The sequence below is a fragment of the Culex pipiens genome, chromosome 2, assembly GCF_016801865.2.
Source record: "Culex pipiens pallens isolate TS chromosome 2, TS_CPP_V2, whole genome shotgun sequence".
NCBI classification, from domain to species: Eukaryota; Metazoa; Arthropoda; class Insecta; order Diptera; family Culicidae; genus Culex; species Culex pipiens.
Genome location: NC_068938.1, coordinates 27554648 through 27572349, shown reverse-complemented (window position 1 = coordinate 27572349; position 17702 = coordinate 27554648). Strand labels below are relative to the sequence as shown.

The window sequence follows — 17702 nt, the reverse complement described above, 5'->3', positions numbered from 1 at the left end:
CCATATAAACAAGTTTTTTTTTTGTATGGACAATTGTCCACGGGGGGGGGGGGGGTAACAGATTCCCAAAAAAGTGTCCACGTGGTTTATGGATGGTCCCTACTGGAAAAAACACATTTCTGGAGTTTTTTTTGAAAAGGAAATTTGGTTTATTGGACCTTTTCAAAAAAACTCCAGATTTCTTTTTCAATAAATCATAGCTTGGCAAATAATTTCTGAAAATTTAAAATAAAAAAAAACAAAGGGCAAAAGTATATTGAAATCGATTTTTTTATAAAAAGCTAATTTCAAACGTTTTTTTTGTGTATTTTTTCCGAAAAGTCCTAATTATATCTGGCAACTTTGCCGAAGACATCAAATCGATCAGAAAATTCATTCTCTAGATACAGATTTTAGAATATTTGAGCAATTCTCTACCAAAAACGGAAATGGATTTTATTTGTATTAACTGTAACTTTGTGGGGGCCTTCCCTATGACCAAATAAACTATTTTGTGTGATTGGTTCATCCATATAAGTCTCCATACAATCTTGGCTGCTGTCCATACAAAAATGGTATGTAAATTTTTAAACAGCTGTAACTTTTGAGTGAGTTTTCTGATCAAATTGGTGTCTTCGTCAAAGTTTTAGGTATTGTTGAGGACTTTTGAGAAAAAATAGGTACACGGAAAAAAATGCAGATTTTTTTATCAACTTTTTTTTCACTAAAACTCAATTTCCCAAAATACGTATTTTTTGATTTTCGAGATTTTTTGATATGTGGACAAAAATACGCAACTTTTGAGCCATAGAGAAACATGGTCAAAAAATCTGCCGCCAAGTTATGAATTTTTGAAAAATAGTGATTTTTGGAAAAAATCGAAGTTTCATGCAAAAACAAGTTTGACATAATTTTTTAATGCAAAATTGAATTTGCAATCGAAAAGTACTTTACAAATTTTTTGATAAAGGGCTCCGTTTTCAAGATATAGCCACCGAAAGTTTGATTTTAGCGAAATATTTGCAGTTTTTCAATTTTTAAGAAAAGTGACCATGAGTGACCATTTCTAAAAAAAATTTTTTTGAGAGGTCAGAAAATTTGCTATAAAATTGTCTAAGAGACATTGAAGATTGGACCTCTGGTTGCTGAGATAGAGCCGCTTTAAGAAAAAGAAACACGAAAATTGATGTTTTCTTAGTCTCACCAAAACAACCCACCATTTTCTAATGACCATATCTCAGCAAATAATGGTCCGATTTTCAATGTTAATGTATGAAAAATTCGTGAAATTTTCCGATCTTTCCGATAAAAATATTTTGATTTTTTTTAAATCGAGACTAGCATTTTGAATGGGCGTAATATTCAATGTTTGGCCCTTTTAGAATGTTAGTCTTGATTTAAAAAAAATATAACATCGAAACTACACAAATTTTTAAACATCGAACATACTCAAGTTTTTGTAACTCGCAATATGGGTATCAAACGATTCGAAATTTGGCATGCGTTTTAACTGTTCTAGAGTTTTTGGTTTGAAATACTAATTTTTTTTACAAAATACCGTACTTTCTCGAAAATACTAAAATTTTATAATTCGGAATATGGGTATTAAACGATTTGAAATAATGCATTTATGTATTTTAACTGTTTGAGTGAGTTTTGAAATTTTTGTATTGCAAATTATAAAAGTTTGAGTATTTTCGAGAAAATACGATATTTTGTGAAAATTTTAGTAATTTTTTTTAGTTTGACAGTTCTCGTGCTTCGATTGGTACTTTTGGTTTGAGATGACCGTTCTCTAATAAGCTTCAGGCTCTCTACTGAAAACCTGTTAAAATGCATTTTCCTGCGTTTATAATTTTATTTAGCATGTTTGAACTTCTTTGAAAACTTCTGTTGAAAAGTACACCATGTACTTCCGAGTGCTGCGTAAAATCAAACTTTTTTTCAGTAAAATCGCTGTATTTTGCCAATAGTTCATTTTAGTTTGAGGTCTACATTCATTATTATGTAAAATTGTCCGGGGAACACGATGGTCCGGGCGTCCGGGGATCACGATGGAAATAAAACAAATAAAAATATAAGGAATTGGTCAAAACTGAATTTTAATACTTAAAATGTTAAAATATAATATTAGTGGGCATTTAAGGGTTAAAATTTTATTTTTATCGAATTCCTTGGACAATTTTCTATAAAATGCAACCTGTAGAAAGTCTTTTGCTTAAGTATTTGCAAAGTTATGATTAAAAGAAAAAAAAGTTTTTTAGAAAATCGTCAAAAAAGAGGGCGGTGCCAAAAATAGAGGGATGGTCCAATCAGCACCAAACTTGTGATTTCTGTTAAATGTCGATAAATGAACGTTTCCTCCAAGTTTGGTTCAAATCGGTGAAGGTCGAGTCCAAAAGTGTTGTCCGCCATTGCGTCCGTTTGGTTAGCTCTTCAAGCGTGAAATGAAAAATCACCACAGATGGCAACACTAGTTGCTGCGAACGGCGAAATTCGATAACAACATTTTTATTATTTTTTTTTTTTTCAACATTAAATTCAATTTCTTCGACCCTATTTTTGTCGAATTTGAATAGTTTATTGCCGTAATACTTAGATTTTTTTTCTTCAATATTCCATCTTCGCCATTTCGGTCGTTATCTTGGATTTTAAAATTCTAAATCACTGTGGGATGATGTTGGAATCATATTAAAGATCGACAATCAAAAATAAGACAACGACAAAACAAAATTGTCGTGTTTCAATTATCCGAGGATTTCATTATCGAGTCTAGGCTGTATCAAAATAGATATTTGATTGAATCTAGAGTTTTTTAAAGGACCTATAAGCTTTTGACTTTCATATATTTATAGGACCTTATAAAAAAAACTCTGAGAATCTTCTTTAACTTCTCAAAATGAAAGTGTCGATATCATACATTTGAAAGAAATGAGTTCAAAGTGAATCAAGTAGCCACCCTGTGACTTCAAAACAGCTCGCGTCTCAGAAACCATTGGGAGTGTTACTTTTGGGAGGTTGGGTCGCTCTCCAACAAGAGAATAGGGGGCTCGTAAATTCAAGCTGAGGGCAGAGAGCTAAGGGAAATAAGCTTTCTTCCATGATTGTGTATGGCCGGCTCCCAGCATTCTGGTAATGGAGCAAGACCCTTCTCGGTATTACTCCGAGTTGAGGATAAATTGGCAATTCAATGTGTAGGCCCTTTTGCTTAACAGGTTCTAATGTCTAAAGTATTTTGAGTAAATTTGCAGCAAAGCTCCACGGTTAGCCGGAGTGGTTTCGCCTTAAAACCGTACCAACCGAACCTCTCTCATTTGCATGACCATTCCCAACGGTTTTCACCTTACTCCAACTTGATTCAAAAGCCAAGACCTCGCCGGCCAGAAACGAAGAAATAAGCGAATTCAACCGGAGGTAGACATGGAAATAAACAACACTTCCACACTGACTGACTGACTGACCCGAGGGGGGACCGGTAACCCAAACAAGCCGCAGCAGCAGAGGTGGCCTTGGCACCAATAACCGAAATGCATTAAATTACCAGGCCGGGCCGTTCGTCACTCAACTCCGGGGTTGCCGGTGGCGCTTTATGACAGTCGCAGCGCAGAAACTGCGTAATGGCCGCGGGAAAAAAAAAGAAGAAAAAAAACTGCACATTTGGTGAGGTGAAGAAAAGCTGCCGGCGACGGACTTGACGAGTTGTGCTGAAAAGTGATCTCGGTGTCTGATGATGGCCGTATTTGGCGTTTATGTGCTCGTTTGTGGCGTTCGCACGCATAACTGAAACAAATGAAGCCGAAACTGGCACGGACGCATTGCAATTAAACTTACCTTGTAGGTTTCACACAGACTTTTGGTGTGTCAAAACAAGTGAAGGAGTAATAAGTCCTCTAATATGTGTTTCTAACAATAAATTATTAATTAATAGTTCCCCCTGAAGAAGGCGCCAATCAGCGCCGAAACGTCGGACACAGCATAAACAGCGTTTCACTTTGCCCAGACTGAGTAGCCGATCAAACTCAAAATAATAACAACAGTCGAACTCTCATCAATTACAAGTGAAGGAGTTTAATGAAAATGAATAAAGACATTCAAATTGTATATTTTAGAAAATTCTCAACGAGTCCTCACCCTGTGCCAGTAATAGCCCGTATCCATGGTGCTTGCCTTGGTACACGTTCCCTGAATCCATTAGCCACATTCGGCGTCCCTATCCAACTCGATTTCGGGGTAGTCCCTTAACTAGGGATAACTAGATCAACCCTTATGGTCTACTGTGTGAACTTTGCAACGGGAATCAAGTTAACACCCTAGTGTTCCCAGTCAAGGGCGGTATGACCACACATGCGGAACCCTCAACCCGTTGACCCGAACACCGTAGTTCGTAAACCCTTCAGTCGTTACTCGCACAAGTTCTCGTACCTACACTTCAAGTTCGGGACCTGCCAGGCCAGTAATATAATGTAATCGCAATAATGGCTTTTCCCGTAATGGTCTGACGCCTTTGTTGCAAACATACTTTACACAGAACTAAGAGCGGGGTTGGGGGGTGGAACTCTCAAGATCTAACCATTGCGAACTCCAAGCGATTCAGTGCTGCCATTGAGGTTAGGTCTGCAAATGCACCCACCCGCAGAACAAAGAACCTTGATGGTTTCCCACCCCCTCCCCCGTGGAAACAGCTGTGACCGCACCGACCGGAGGAAAAGTGCATAAATTGTTCTCGACAATCGTTTTCTTCTTGCGGGGGCCCCGGTACGGTTGGTTGGCTTTTCTCCCCCCACACGTGTACGACGAGGAACGTGTGTTTTCCCGGTGTCGACATCAATGGCAGAGAGTTGGGCTCCGGCTCTGGAGCGGAAATTAACAGTCGCTGACTGTCTGGTTGTGTGTGTGTGTGTCAAAGTTTTAATGAGTAGGTTGGGCGGGAAATTGGGGGACGGTTTCCGGGGAAACCGGAAAATTTCTGGCTTGTTGAACTTGAACCATTAAAATGAAGCCGCCGTTTGAAGTGTTTGTGTATTAATTGTTGTTTTTTCTCTCTTTTATTTACAGGTTACGTAAGAGAAACAAAGAAAGGTATGTATTCGAGGATTTGAGGTGAAGTAATTTGGTGTATTGGATTTCGGGGAACGATAATTGTGTTGAACTCTTTAGTTGGCTGGAAGAGTGGCATTGCAACGAAAATGTTGTAAACTTACACATTTTTAGATGAAAAATTACCATTTTCTGACATAAGAGATGTACTCAATCCCAGATGTAATATTACCATGATTTTTTTTACTGTGTATCTATTTATCTTTATAATTTATTTTAAGCTTAAAAATTAAAATTGTTTGATAAAAGTGTATGTCAAGCATCTTAGCATTTTTTTTGTTTTAGAAGGTTTAAGTTACTAGAAAACTTTTTTAGCAATTTATCGAAAAAACATTTCAGAATGTTTAATCAAATTACATTTTTTTTTGTAGCTCAAATTAAATCTTAAAATGATAATTTCTTCACGGAATCTGGAAACGAATTACATTTGAATTTTGCAACTGGGTAATACTGTGATCGTTTTGGGATCAAAAAAAGCATTTTGCATGATTGGTTTCGTTCATAAAAATCACGATACTTTTTTGGCAGCCATCCAAAAACGGTAGGCAGATATTCGAAATTCGGTATCTCGAAAGAAATTTATGAATTTATGATATGCACAGTAAAAAAAATGTGTAAATTTGGAAGGTGTAATTTTGAAAGGCTGAATATTACCTTTTTTATAATGTAATTTCACCTCAAACTGTAAAATTACACATTTTCATAGGTAAAATTACACATTTTTTCTGACATAAAAGTTGCACAAGGGATGTAATATTACCATGACTTTTTTAATATGTGGACAATTGAAAAAAAAAATCACTTATTTAGTTTTTTTTAATTTGTTTTCATTTTTTTTAAATGCTGGAAGAAATTTTTTTGCAATTAATTCCAATATTTTTAAACGAATCCAACAGTACTAAAAATGATTATAAACACAGGAAAATGCCTTTAAATTTCTTTTAACTGATAAAAAAAAAACAATTTAGAATTTTTTTTCCTCCTTGATTTTCTGAGCCGATTTTGAAGGTAAGGGGTCGACATCAAATTTGTAAAATATTTGCAACGACGTAAAGTGAAATTACAAAAACAAATTAGCAATATTTTACAAAACGGAAAATATTAAGTTGAACCTTCTATGGACAAACATTTTGAGTTGTTTTTTTTTGTTTTTTTTTTTAAATTGATTTTCTTAAAACTATTTACAAAAATTCCGTAGAATTTTCATAAGAACTCAATTATTTTGAAAAACTTGCAATCTAAATTTTTATGTATTTCATTAAATTTGGAGAATTTCTGCGCCAAGTGTTTTAAAATGTATATTATTTTGTGAAGAATTTGCATTTGAGGATATGTTTTAGGCAAAGAAAAAGAATTCTAGATTTTCAATAGCCGAGTATGTCTGTTTATAAGATGTTTTTTTAGCCTTTTTGAAATATAATGCTTGGTTAAAACTTTTGAAATAACATTTTTTTTCGAAAGTTCAAAATCAAGCATTTTACTTCAATAAAATAATTTTTAATAATTGGTATTTGAAAAAGATGTCATTTTTCAACAATTAAATCCGAAAAAAGGCTAATTAAAAATACTTTGAAAATTTCATTTTCTCAGTTTTTTGGCAACTTCCCAGCTTTTTGGAGAATAAAATAAAAATCCAATCCTTTTTCGTAACTGTTTTTTTCAAATATTTTTTTTTGTAGTCTAGGGACCATCCATAAACCACGTGGACCACGTGGGGGGGCGAGGGGGTATGGCGATTGTCCACGATCCATACAAAAAAGATTTTTTTGTATGGACAATTGTCCACGAGGGGGGGGGGATTCGAGATTTCCAAAAAAGTGTCCACGTGGTTTATGGATGGTCTCCTAGGTGATGGAATTAATTCCAATGAAATTTTAGAACAGTTAAATTCTTCAAAATTTTGAGGATTTCCCTTCAAAATTTCACCAAAAAAGGGACAAAAAATATTGCTATAAAAATAGGTATTGATTGAAAAAACTTGTGAAAACGATTGTGAATTTTCATGAACACATTGTATTACATTTTTCACAGATCGGATAAAACCCATTTTATGAAAACAATATTTTTGATGAATTCACTGAAATTTTACAAATTTGTAGCTTAACTATTCAGCTATTCCCCACGAAAACAGGATGGCAACAATAATGCTTGGATCGGGCTTAAATTTTTTCAGGGAGTAGTTAAAATACGATATTAATTTTGGTACCCAAACATGTATAGGTCATTGCTGAAATTTTGATGTTATCGCAGTTTTAGTAAAAAAAAGTTTTTTAGCGTTTTTGTCCGGATTTTATTTTCAAAAAATCATAGAGTCGTGTGGTGTTCGTTTGATCGTTCGGAGTGTGAATCGGCGCGCGAGAACCCGCGAGAAAGTGATAGAAAGTTCTCGAAATCATTGAAAAAGGGGTCGCGGTGTGGCCAGAAAAGTTGGGCCATCAGTCGTGTGGTGTTCGTTTGATCGTTCGGAGTGTGAATCGGCGCACGAGAACCCGCGAGAAAGTGATAGAAAGTTCTCGAAATCATTGAAAAAGGGGTCGCGGTGTGGCCAGAAAAGTTGGGCCATCAGTCGTGTGGTGTTCGTTTGATCGTTCGGAGTGTGAATCGGCGCGCGAGAACCCGCGAGAAAGTGATAGAAAGTTCTCGAAATCATTGAAAAAGGGGTCGCGGTGTGGCCAGAGAAGTTTGGCCATCAGTCGTGTGGTGTTCGTTTGATCGTTCGAAGTGTGAATCGACGCGCGAGAACCCGTAAAAAAGTGGTAGACAGGTCTAGAAATCATTGAAAAAAGGGGTCGCGGTGTGGTCAGAGACGTTGGACGGAGTGTGGATCGACGCGTAAGAACCCGCGAGACGTAGTGGAAGTTTCGTGAATTCATTGAAATAGAGATTCGCATCGTCGTTTGTGAGATTAATTTCTGCTTACGAGCCGGTTGTTTGCGCTCTTGTCGGGAAAAAATCGTGAAGTTTTTTTTTTTTTATTGAGCAGCACTATTTGAAATTATCGTGATACTATAGTATGAACGGCACGTCGCCGAACAAAACGTTAATTATAATTACATTTCGTTTTGAAAGCCCTTCCCATAGCATCGTTGCTCGGATGGCACGCCGGCGGTAAGAAGTTAAAGAAATACGCGATTAAGGAATTGATAAGTCTTTCTCATAGCGTCGCAGCTCGGAATGCAACTATAATGTTTCACTTTCTGGTCATATCATCTTCCAATCATGAATCCTGATCTATTTTAAATTGTACGTCATCGAATAATACGGCAATTCAAATTTCATTTCGGTTTTTAAATTGTACGTCACCGAATAATACGTCAATTCAAATTTCAATTCGGTTTGAAAGCCCTTCCCAAAGCATCGTTGCTCGGATGGCACGCCGGCGGTAAGAAGTAAAAGTACGCGATTGATAAGTCCTTCTCATAGCGTCGTAGCTCGGAAGGCAACGATTGTTTCACTTTCTGGTCATATCATCTACCAAGATGAATCCTGACCTTCCCTTTCCTTCCCCTACTAACACAATTCCCCCACTTCCCGTGATGCTTGAAGGAGATGCTGTGGATTCAACGGTCTCATGCGGTGTCAACAGGTATAGAGCGACAAACTCTGTGTCTGATGAGTCTGCAACTTCAACTATCGGACTAACATTCCTACCTTTGTTGAACTGCATCTCCTTGGGGGGGCGCCGGTATTGACTTAAAGCAGAGATCTTCAGGGGTTATACAGTGAGGATGATTAGCTCCCACTATTCATCTGTTGGTTCATTGTGTAACTTCAGCTGATCCGTCAATAACGGAGTAGCAGCTCATTGGCAGTCAACCATGCTCATGCTCATGCTCATTTTATTTTCAAAAAATCATATCTCGGAATCCTCTTAATTAACTCCTCCCATTTTCTTAATTATCTTAAAAATAAGCAATAGTTTTTTTTTACTAGAGATGTCAAATTTAACATTTTACTTATCTGTACGTTTTCAAACAAAAACATCACACCTGCTTTGTAAAGGTCCTTCACTGGTGAAATACATTATTTATTTCATAGAAATACCAACAGTGCACTCTCCTTCAGCAAAAAAAAAATCAAACAGAAACAAACAGAAACACAAGTACTTCACCACCATTTCTCCCCATCTATCGAGTTGAGAGACCATTGCAACAATCCATTCATCAAGGAATAGAAGCGAAAACTGCAAACTCGATATACGCGAATGAAACGCCCCCGGTCGCTGTGTTGTTACCATTGCACTAAAAGCTTTCGCTGCTAAAACACACACTCGTGCATCCCTGCAAAAAGCACCCACACACTTAAAGCTTCTGAAATAGTGCGAGCTTTTACGCCGCCCACATATTGTAGGGTTTGATATGTCAACACAGCGCAGCCTGTCCGGAATGTCGATTTGCGCTAGGACTATAATTTGTATTTCGGTTGATGGCAGGCACAAATAGTGGTTAGGTATCACCCTAAGCTCTCCAAAAAAACGGCTAGTGTCCCGATCCGCACGGCTAACCAATCTTTCGAAAAAGCTCACCACGCCGCGGCGCTGGAAGTGTCCAGCGCGCGTCCATCGAAACGGCCGTCCTTTTTTGCCGAGGGCAAACAAGAGTCCCAATTGAAAGAGAGTCCATTAGGCGAGGGGGCTACATTTCTACGGATCTAGCGCGGGTTCGTTCCTCTGTCGTTGTGATAGGATTTGCACTCTGAAATACAACTGGTGAGCAAAAAAAAAAAAAAGAAGGAGTCCTCTTTAAATCTTCACAAAGTTCCGGAATCCGGGGTGAACTCACAAGCGCACTCGGACCCAAAGTGGGGGATGTTTTTTCTTCTTCTTTTGCGTTGTTTGAGGGAAAAATATCGTGTGAAACAGGGTGCGACCGTATGGTGGGGTGACTTTGTCCGGTGTTCAAACCACTCGGAATAGGTTTCCTGATTTTTACACTTTCATTATTAGCGTGACCCTATTCGAATTAGGATAGTCCCAAAAAATGAAGATTTGAACCATGTTTTTCAAGATTTACGTAACAAATTCAAAAATTGTTAATATCTAATAACATATATGAGATATGATTTTTGAAGAATAAAAATATCAGATTTTGGTTTATTAATCAAACTAAAAGTATCATGCTTCTTCATCGATATGAGGTCCCAGGGGTACGACCCCTTCCATTTTTGAACATGCGAAAAAGAGGTGTTTTTCAATAATTTGCAGCCTGAAACGGTGATGAGATAGAAATTTGGTGTCAAAGGGACTTTTATGTAAAATTAGACGCCCGATTTGATGGCGTACTCAGAATTCCGAAAAAAACGTATTTTTCATCGAAAAAAAAAACACTAAAAAAGTTTTAAAAATTCTCCCATTTTCCGTTACTTGACTGTAAATTTTTTTGGAACATGTCATTTTATGGGAAATTTAATGTACTTTTCGAATCTACATTGACCCAGAAGGGTCATTTTTCATTTAGAACAAAAAAAATCATTTTAAAATTTCGTGTATTTACTAACTTTGCTGTGTTATTTTTTAGAGTTGGTAATAATGTTCTACAAAGTTGTAGATCAGACAATTACAAAAATTTTGATATATAGACATAAGGGGTTTGCTTATAAACATCACGGGTTATCGCGATTTTACGAAAAAAAGTTTTGAAAAAGTTCCTTTTTGCGTTTCTCTTTGTTTCGTTATCCGTGTCTGTCGCGGGTGACGATGAACGGCCATGATCAACGACGACCAACATTTTCAAAACTTTTTCTCGTAATGTCGCGATAACTCGTGGTGTTTATAAGCAAACACCAATCGTCAAATTTTTTGTAATTGTCAAACCCATTATGTCTATGTATCAAAATTTTTGTAATTGTCTGCTCTACAACTTTGTAGAACATTGTTACACTCTAAAAAATAACCCTGCAAAGTTAGAAAAAACACGAAATTTTAAAATGAAAAATTTTGTTCTAAATGAAAAAATAACCCTTCTGGGTCAATGTAGATTCGAAAAGTACATTAAATTTCCCTTAAAATGACAAGTTCAAAAAAAAAATTACTGTGAAGTTACGGAACATGAGAGAATTTTTAAAACTATTTTAGTGTTTTTTAGATAAAAATACGTTTTTTCGGAATTCTGAGTACGCCATTTAATCGGGCGTCTAATTTTACATAAATTCCCTTTGACATCAAATTTCTATCTCATCACCGTTTTAGGCTGCAAATTATTGAAAAACATCTTTTTTTTCGCATGTTCAAAAATTGAAGGGGTCGTAACGCCTCTCCGTCACGAGATGTTAAAAAACGGACCTCGGTTTCGTGATCAGGGACAAAAGTTACCCCTTAGGACAAAGTTTCACGAAAATCGAAGAGGGGTCGGGGCAACTGCTGTGTGAGTTGGCGGTGAATTACCCATATGTTATTTTTTATTTGTTTCAGAGGACATAAAATGTCATCTTCTCAGAAATTTTCAGGACTGACAAACAATCTATGATCAAGTTATAAAAAAGGAATTTAAAACAACTAAAATAAGGTAAAACCAAATTTTAATTTTTCAATTTACTATCGAAATTTCAATAGAATAGTTCTTCTAGTAAAAACATTATTTCTGGATTCATGAAACTATTTTTTCCTTAGAAGCTTAAAAGGATCTATTTACAAGCACTAAACGCATAATTTGACCCGCTTGGTTCAAAGTCTCCCCCCAAAACGGTCACCTCGCAAAGCTCCTCTTAAAAGTTCCAACACTCTCAGCCGCGCACGTGGAACAGGGCAAATAAAATACACCGTGAAGCCCTCTTCCTTGTTTACGGTGCTGCCTGCTTTTTTTTTTTTGTACGACTCAACTTGTGTGCTGCACATTCCTCCTGAACCACTCCAGGATTGCTTGTTGTTGTGTACCAAGACTCCACACTGCTCAAGAGCTGCTGCTGCTGCGCGATATCCAAAGGCTTCCAAGCCTGATGCTTGGGCTGTGGATCCTCGTAACGAAAGTGTATTAAAGAGTCTAGAAAATGAAATAAGTTATGGTCCGGGTAGCATGTGTTCGTTGTGGGCGCCACTATTTTTCTGTGTTCACGGCGGTAGCAATTTTTGTTCGAGAACTTTATTTAGCTCCGAGAATATACAACGAAAACGGTGAAGACTTTTTGTGTACAAGAATCGTAAAAATCTATGGGGTTTTTTTTGTTGGTGTTGTTTCAACAGAGAATGCTTTGTTTTTCTACGCAATTTGCTTGCAACTTTCGATACATTCTCTGATGTTTGGTCTATATATATTCACTCAATTAAATTGAAATATGCATAGCTTCACTCAATTATGTTATGATCAGATTATTTACCCCCATAAATCTTTCCAGTCCAGTATGACGATTCTACATGAATTACAACAATTCTATCAGATATTTGCTTTCCAATATCCAATCAAATAATTCTTTATAAATCCTGCAAGGCAATGCAACCCACTACAAAGTATAGTCCCACATATGAATAACTCAAAACTCCCCTCTTCCTTGGATTTGTAACCGCACAGTCTGCAATTTACGACTGAATGAAGCCTATCCACCCCGCTCGAATTAAATGCAATCATTTTATATTCAATTATTTTGCAAACAACCGTTGAGTCAGCCAGCGGGTCCACAATTTCTAATTCAAAAGTCGTCTCGTTCTGTGTGCCTGTGCATGTGCATTTCTGATGGCATACAAAACACAACATAAACCGCACTTGCTTGCTTTGGCTTGCTGCATGCAACTCTGCGAGCAAGACAAAACAAGAAACTATGGTGCCACCCGAAACCACCACCCACTGGACGCAAATCAGGGATAAATTTTTACTTGTCCTATCCTCTCTCCCTCGCATACGTGTGTTCGCTCCCTCCCCTAAGGGTGAGGGTGGGGGGGCGAAGTTCCAAATGAAAATGCATGAATGCATATGAGCAGTTCTCTACGGAATCGGTCTTTTTTCTTTAATTTTAATTTTTGTATTTTTTAATCCGGCTGAAACTTTTTTGGTGCCTTCGGTATGCTCAAAGAAGCCATTTTGCATCATTAGTTTGTCCATATAATTTTCCATACAAATTTGGCAGCTGTCCATACAAAAATGATATGTGAAAATTCAAAAATCTGTATCTTTTGAAGGAATTTTTTGATCGATTTGGTGTCTTCGGCAAAGTTGTAGGTATGGATATGGACTACACTGAAAAAAAATGATACACGGTAAAAATTTTTTTGGTGATTTTTAATTTAACTTTTTGTCACTAAAACTTGATTTGCAAAAAAACACTATTTTTAATTTTTTTTATTTTTTGATATGTTTTAGAGGACATAAAATGCCAACTTTTCAGAAATTTCCAGAATGGGCAAAAAATCTTTGACCGAGTTATGATTTTTTGAATCAATACAGATTTTTTAAAAAAATCGAAATATTGGTCGCAAAAATTTTTCAACTTCATTTTTCGATGTAAAATCGAATTTGCAATCAAAAAGTACTTTAGTGAATTTTTGATAAAGTGCACCGTTTTCAAGTTATAACCATTTTTAGGAAACTTTTTTGAAAATAGTCGCAGTTATTCATTTTTTAAAAATAGTGCCCATGTTTGCCCACCTTTGAAAAAAATATTTTTGAAAAGCTGAGAATATTCTCTATATTTTGCTCTTTTGGACTTTGTTGATACGACCCTTAGTTGCTGAGATATTGCCATGCAAAGGTAAAAAAACAGGAAAATTGATGTTTTCTAAGTCTCACCCAAACAACCCACCATTTTCTAATGTCGATATCTCAGCAACTATAGGTCCGATTTACAATGTTAAAACATGAAACATTCGTGAAATTTTCCGATCTCTTCGAAAAAAATATTTTCAAAAATTTAAATTCAAGACTAACATTTCAAATGGCCGTAATATTGAATGTTTGGCCCGTTTGAAATGTTAGTCTTGATTTTAAATTTTTGAAAATATTTTTTTCGAAGAGATCGGAAAATTTCACGAATGTTTCATGTTTTAACATTGTAAATCCGACCTATAGTTGCTGAGATATCGACATTAGAAAATGGTGGGTTGTTTGGGTGAGACTTAGAAAACATCAATTTTCCTGTTTTTTTACCTTTGCATGGCAATATCTCAGCAACTAAGGGTCGTATCAACAAAGTCCAAAAAAGCAAAATATAGAGAATATTCTCAGCTTTTCAAAAATATTTTTTTCAAAGGTGGGCAAACATGGGCACTATTTTTAAAAAATGAATAACTGCGACTATTTTCAAAAAAGTTTCCTAAAAATGGTTATAACTTGAAAACGGTGCACTTTATCAAAAATTCACTAAAGTACTTTTTGATTGCAAATTCGATTTTACATCGAAAAATGAAGTTGAAAAATTTTTGCGACCAATATTTCGATTTTTTTAAAAAATCTGTATTGATTCAAAAAATCATAACTCGGTCAAAGATTTTTTGCCCATTCTGGAAATTTCTGAAAAGTTGGCATTTTATGTCCTCTAAAACATATCAAAAAATAAAAAAAATTAAAAATAGTGTTTTTTTGCAAATCAAGTTTTAGTGACAAAAAGTTAAATTAAAAATCACCAAAATTTTTTTTACCGTGTATCATTTTTTTTCAGTGTAGTCCATATCCATACCTACAACTTTGCCGAAGACACCAAATCGATCAAAAAATTCCTTCAAAAGATACAGATTTTTGAATTTTCACATATCATTTTTGTATGGACAGCTGCCAAATTTGTATGGAAAATTATTTGGACAAACTAATGATGCAAAATGGCTTCTTTGGGCATACCGAAGGCACCAAAAAAGTTTCAGCCAGATTAAAAAATACAAAAAAAATCGAATGACCGAAATCTCAGAGAATTGCTCATATGTGTGCGCATATAAAGTGGAAAACTGCATCCCCGAAGCTGTAGGAGTATTCTGTGTGCAAAACGAGTGTAACAGAGTTGTGAAGGATTTCGAAGAGCTTTGGTAACAATGACTAAAGTGGAAATGTTTTTTTTTTTCGTTTAAATCCACTGCAAATCGAAAAAATCTATAAATATTTCATATTATCCTTCTAAACAACTTTTCAGTTCAAAATAAGAACTTTGAGACACAAATCTAGAAATCCAAACTTTTTTTTATTAGGTCTTATTAGGTTTATTAGGTTTTAAAAAAAACTCGAGAAATTGTTATCAAATGGAAAAAAATGAAGACAAAAAAAACTAATGTCTACACAGAAAACAATAATTCAGAATATTACATAATTTGTGTTGTAAAATATTTATGAATTTTCATGTAAACCATCATTTCCGTGTCGAGTGAATTTACACTTTTTTCTTTGTGGGCAAATCATATAAATTATCATGAAATGATTCCATATGATGCTAATGAAAAAACTAATAGTAACTATATACCACAGTTAAAAATAATCATGCTAAAATTACATTTGGGAAGGGGTACATATTTTATGCTGGAAAAATGTGTAATTTTACCTCTAAAAATGTGTAATGTCACTTTTTCAGCCTAAATTGAGGTAAAATGACATCATAATTGAGGTAATATTCAACCTCCCAAAATTTTACATTTTTTGTACTGTGTAGCCAATCTTTAAAAAACTTAAAAAACGTACGTAAATATAAAAACGATATAAATCAAAAAGCTGTCAAAGGCAAACTTATGGGAAATTGGACGAGCTTTCCGTTAAAAATATTTACGAGACTGAAAAACCAAGTCTGTCATATAGAAATTGTCAAAAACCACCAAAAATCCCGTTTTTTCAACATTTTTATTTTTAAAACCGCTGTATCGATTCCCACTACCGGTTTTTAAAAATTTTGACGTTTAGACCACTTTTCAAAAAAACAGTTTTAGTAAATGATTTTTGTATTTTTTTAGGAGAGACATACCATCCTGCATTTTTCGTCAGTCTTTTAGTAACATTTTAGGCTATTTCCTCAAAAATTTTGAACGAAAAAAAAATCTTGACATCACCTTCAAATTTAAGTTTTAGACTTAAAAATCAAAAAATCTCATAGATGTGGCGTGTATTTTTGTTTCAGTGTATTTTTTTCAGAAAGTCCGTCCAATTTCCTACAAGTTTGTCTTTGACCACTTTTTGATACGACGCAACGGCTTCGAGATGCAGTAATTTTTAAATAACAGAATACAAAAATATTTAAATACCTTACGCCCTTCTCAAATGTTATTCTCGAGTACTATTTGCTCCATATGCACAAAAATGGCGTATATAGGCCTAGGATAACATGTCTACAAAGTTTCATTGTAATCGGAGAGGGTCGGGTACAAAAGTATCAGAAAAATTCCTGATTTGAGCTGGAATTGCTCGTAAATGGAAATGACTTCTGATTTTTTGTCACGATCTGTAACAATTTCCAGGTACATGCACAGTAAAAAAAATCATGGTGATAATACATCTGGAAAGGGATTCATTTTTTAAGTCAGAAAAAAAACCAGTTATGTTATTGTGCCTCTGAAAATAAGTAAATTCTATTGTAATGTCACCTTTTTAATCTAAATTGAGGTAGAATTACATCATAAAAGAGGTTATATTTAACCTTCCCAAATAACGCCTTCCAAATTCACACAATTTTCAACTGTGTGCTTCATAGTAAAAAAATGTGTAAATTTTGAAGGTGTAATTTTTGAAGCTTAAATATTATCTTTTAAGTGATGTAATTTTACGCCAATTTTGACTGAAAAAGTTACATTACATCAGCAAGATGCTAAAATCACAAATCACACATTTTCAGATTTTTTCTGAAAATTTGTCAGAGGTAATACGTTTCAATTTTAAGATGTTTAAAACACATTGGAAAAGATAACTCTTACCTTTTTTATTCAGGTTTAAAAGCAAGGCTTGTTTTATGTGAATTTGCCAATATTTTAAAAAAGTTAATTTTCATTTCCTTTATTTTAAGTAAAAATAAGCATGCAATAATTTCTGTAATGTCCCTGACTATGTAGAACACTAAAAATGAGACAAATAAAATCAAGAGAAGTCATGGTTTTCGTAAAAAAAAGTTGCTTATTTGACCTCCTGAAGCGGGAAAATAAATCAAATCGAAGAAAAAAGTTGGGCATTGGATGGTTAATATTCTTATTTGCAATCTTTAAAAAGCAGTAAAAATAACGTGCCGCTGAGTAATGTTTACCCTACAACAATTTTTTTGCAAATTTTTTTTCAGAAAAGAAAGTACTAATTAAAACAACAAAATATCAGTGCTGAAAAGTTTATTTTAAAACTCATCTAAAAATAATAAATCACTCGTTAGGCCAGTTGAATAATAGTTTGTTTGACAAATATGAGGTTTCGAGTTACAAAAAAGCAAAAAAAAAAATTCTTCATTTTTTTGAAATAAAAACAAAAAAAAAGAAAAAATTGGCGTAATTTTTTTTTAAACCCTGTTAAACGCTGTATAATGTTTACCCTACAACAATTTATTGGCATTTTTTTTAAAAGAAAGTACTAAGTATTATTTATAAAACAACAAAATATCAATGCTGAAAAGTTTATTTTACGTCTCATCAGAAAATAATAAATCACTTCTTAGGCTGGTTGAATAATAGTTTGTTTGACAAATATGAGGTTTTGAGTTACAAAAAAGCAAAAAAAAAACTTTTTTTAAACCCTTAATATTTTTAAAATAATTTT

General features: G+C 34.8%; 1 protein-coding gene across 5 annotated transcripts in view; it reads left to right on the top strand.

Annotated features, from left to right (window-relative positions):
* The window catches only part of LOC120421296 (disintegrin and metalloproteinase domain-containing protein 10), a 185940-nt gene that overhangs the window by 88643 nt on the left and 79595 nt on the right, over positions 1–17702 (top strand). For all 5 annotated transcript variants that reach the window (XR_008212087.1, XM_052708030.1, XM_052708031.1 and 2 more), the window contains one exon: positions 5035–5058. Coding sequence is in view for 4 of the 5 variants with exons in the window: in XM_052708030.1 (XP_052563990.1) it covers positions 5035–5058 (24 nt within the window). In the remaining variant the exon portion in view is untranslated. The remainder of the gene's footprint in view (positions 1–5034; positions 5059–17702) is intronic.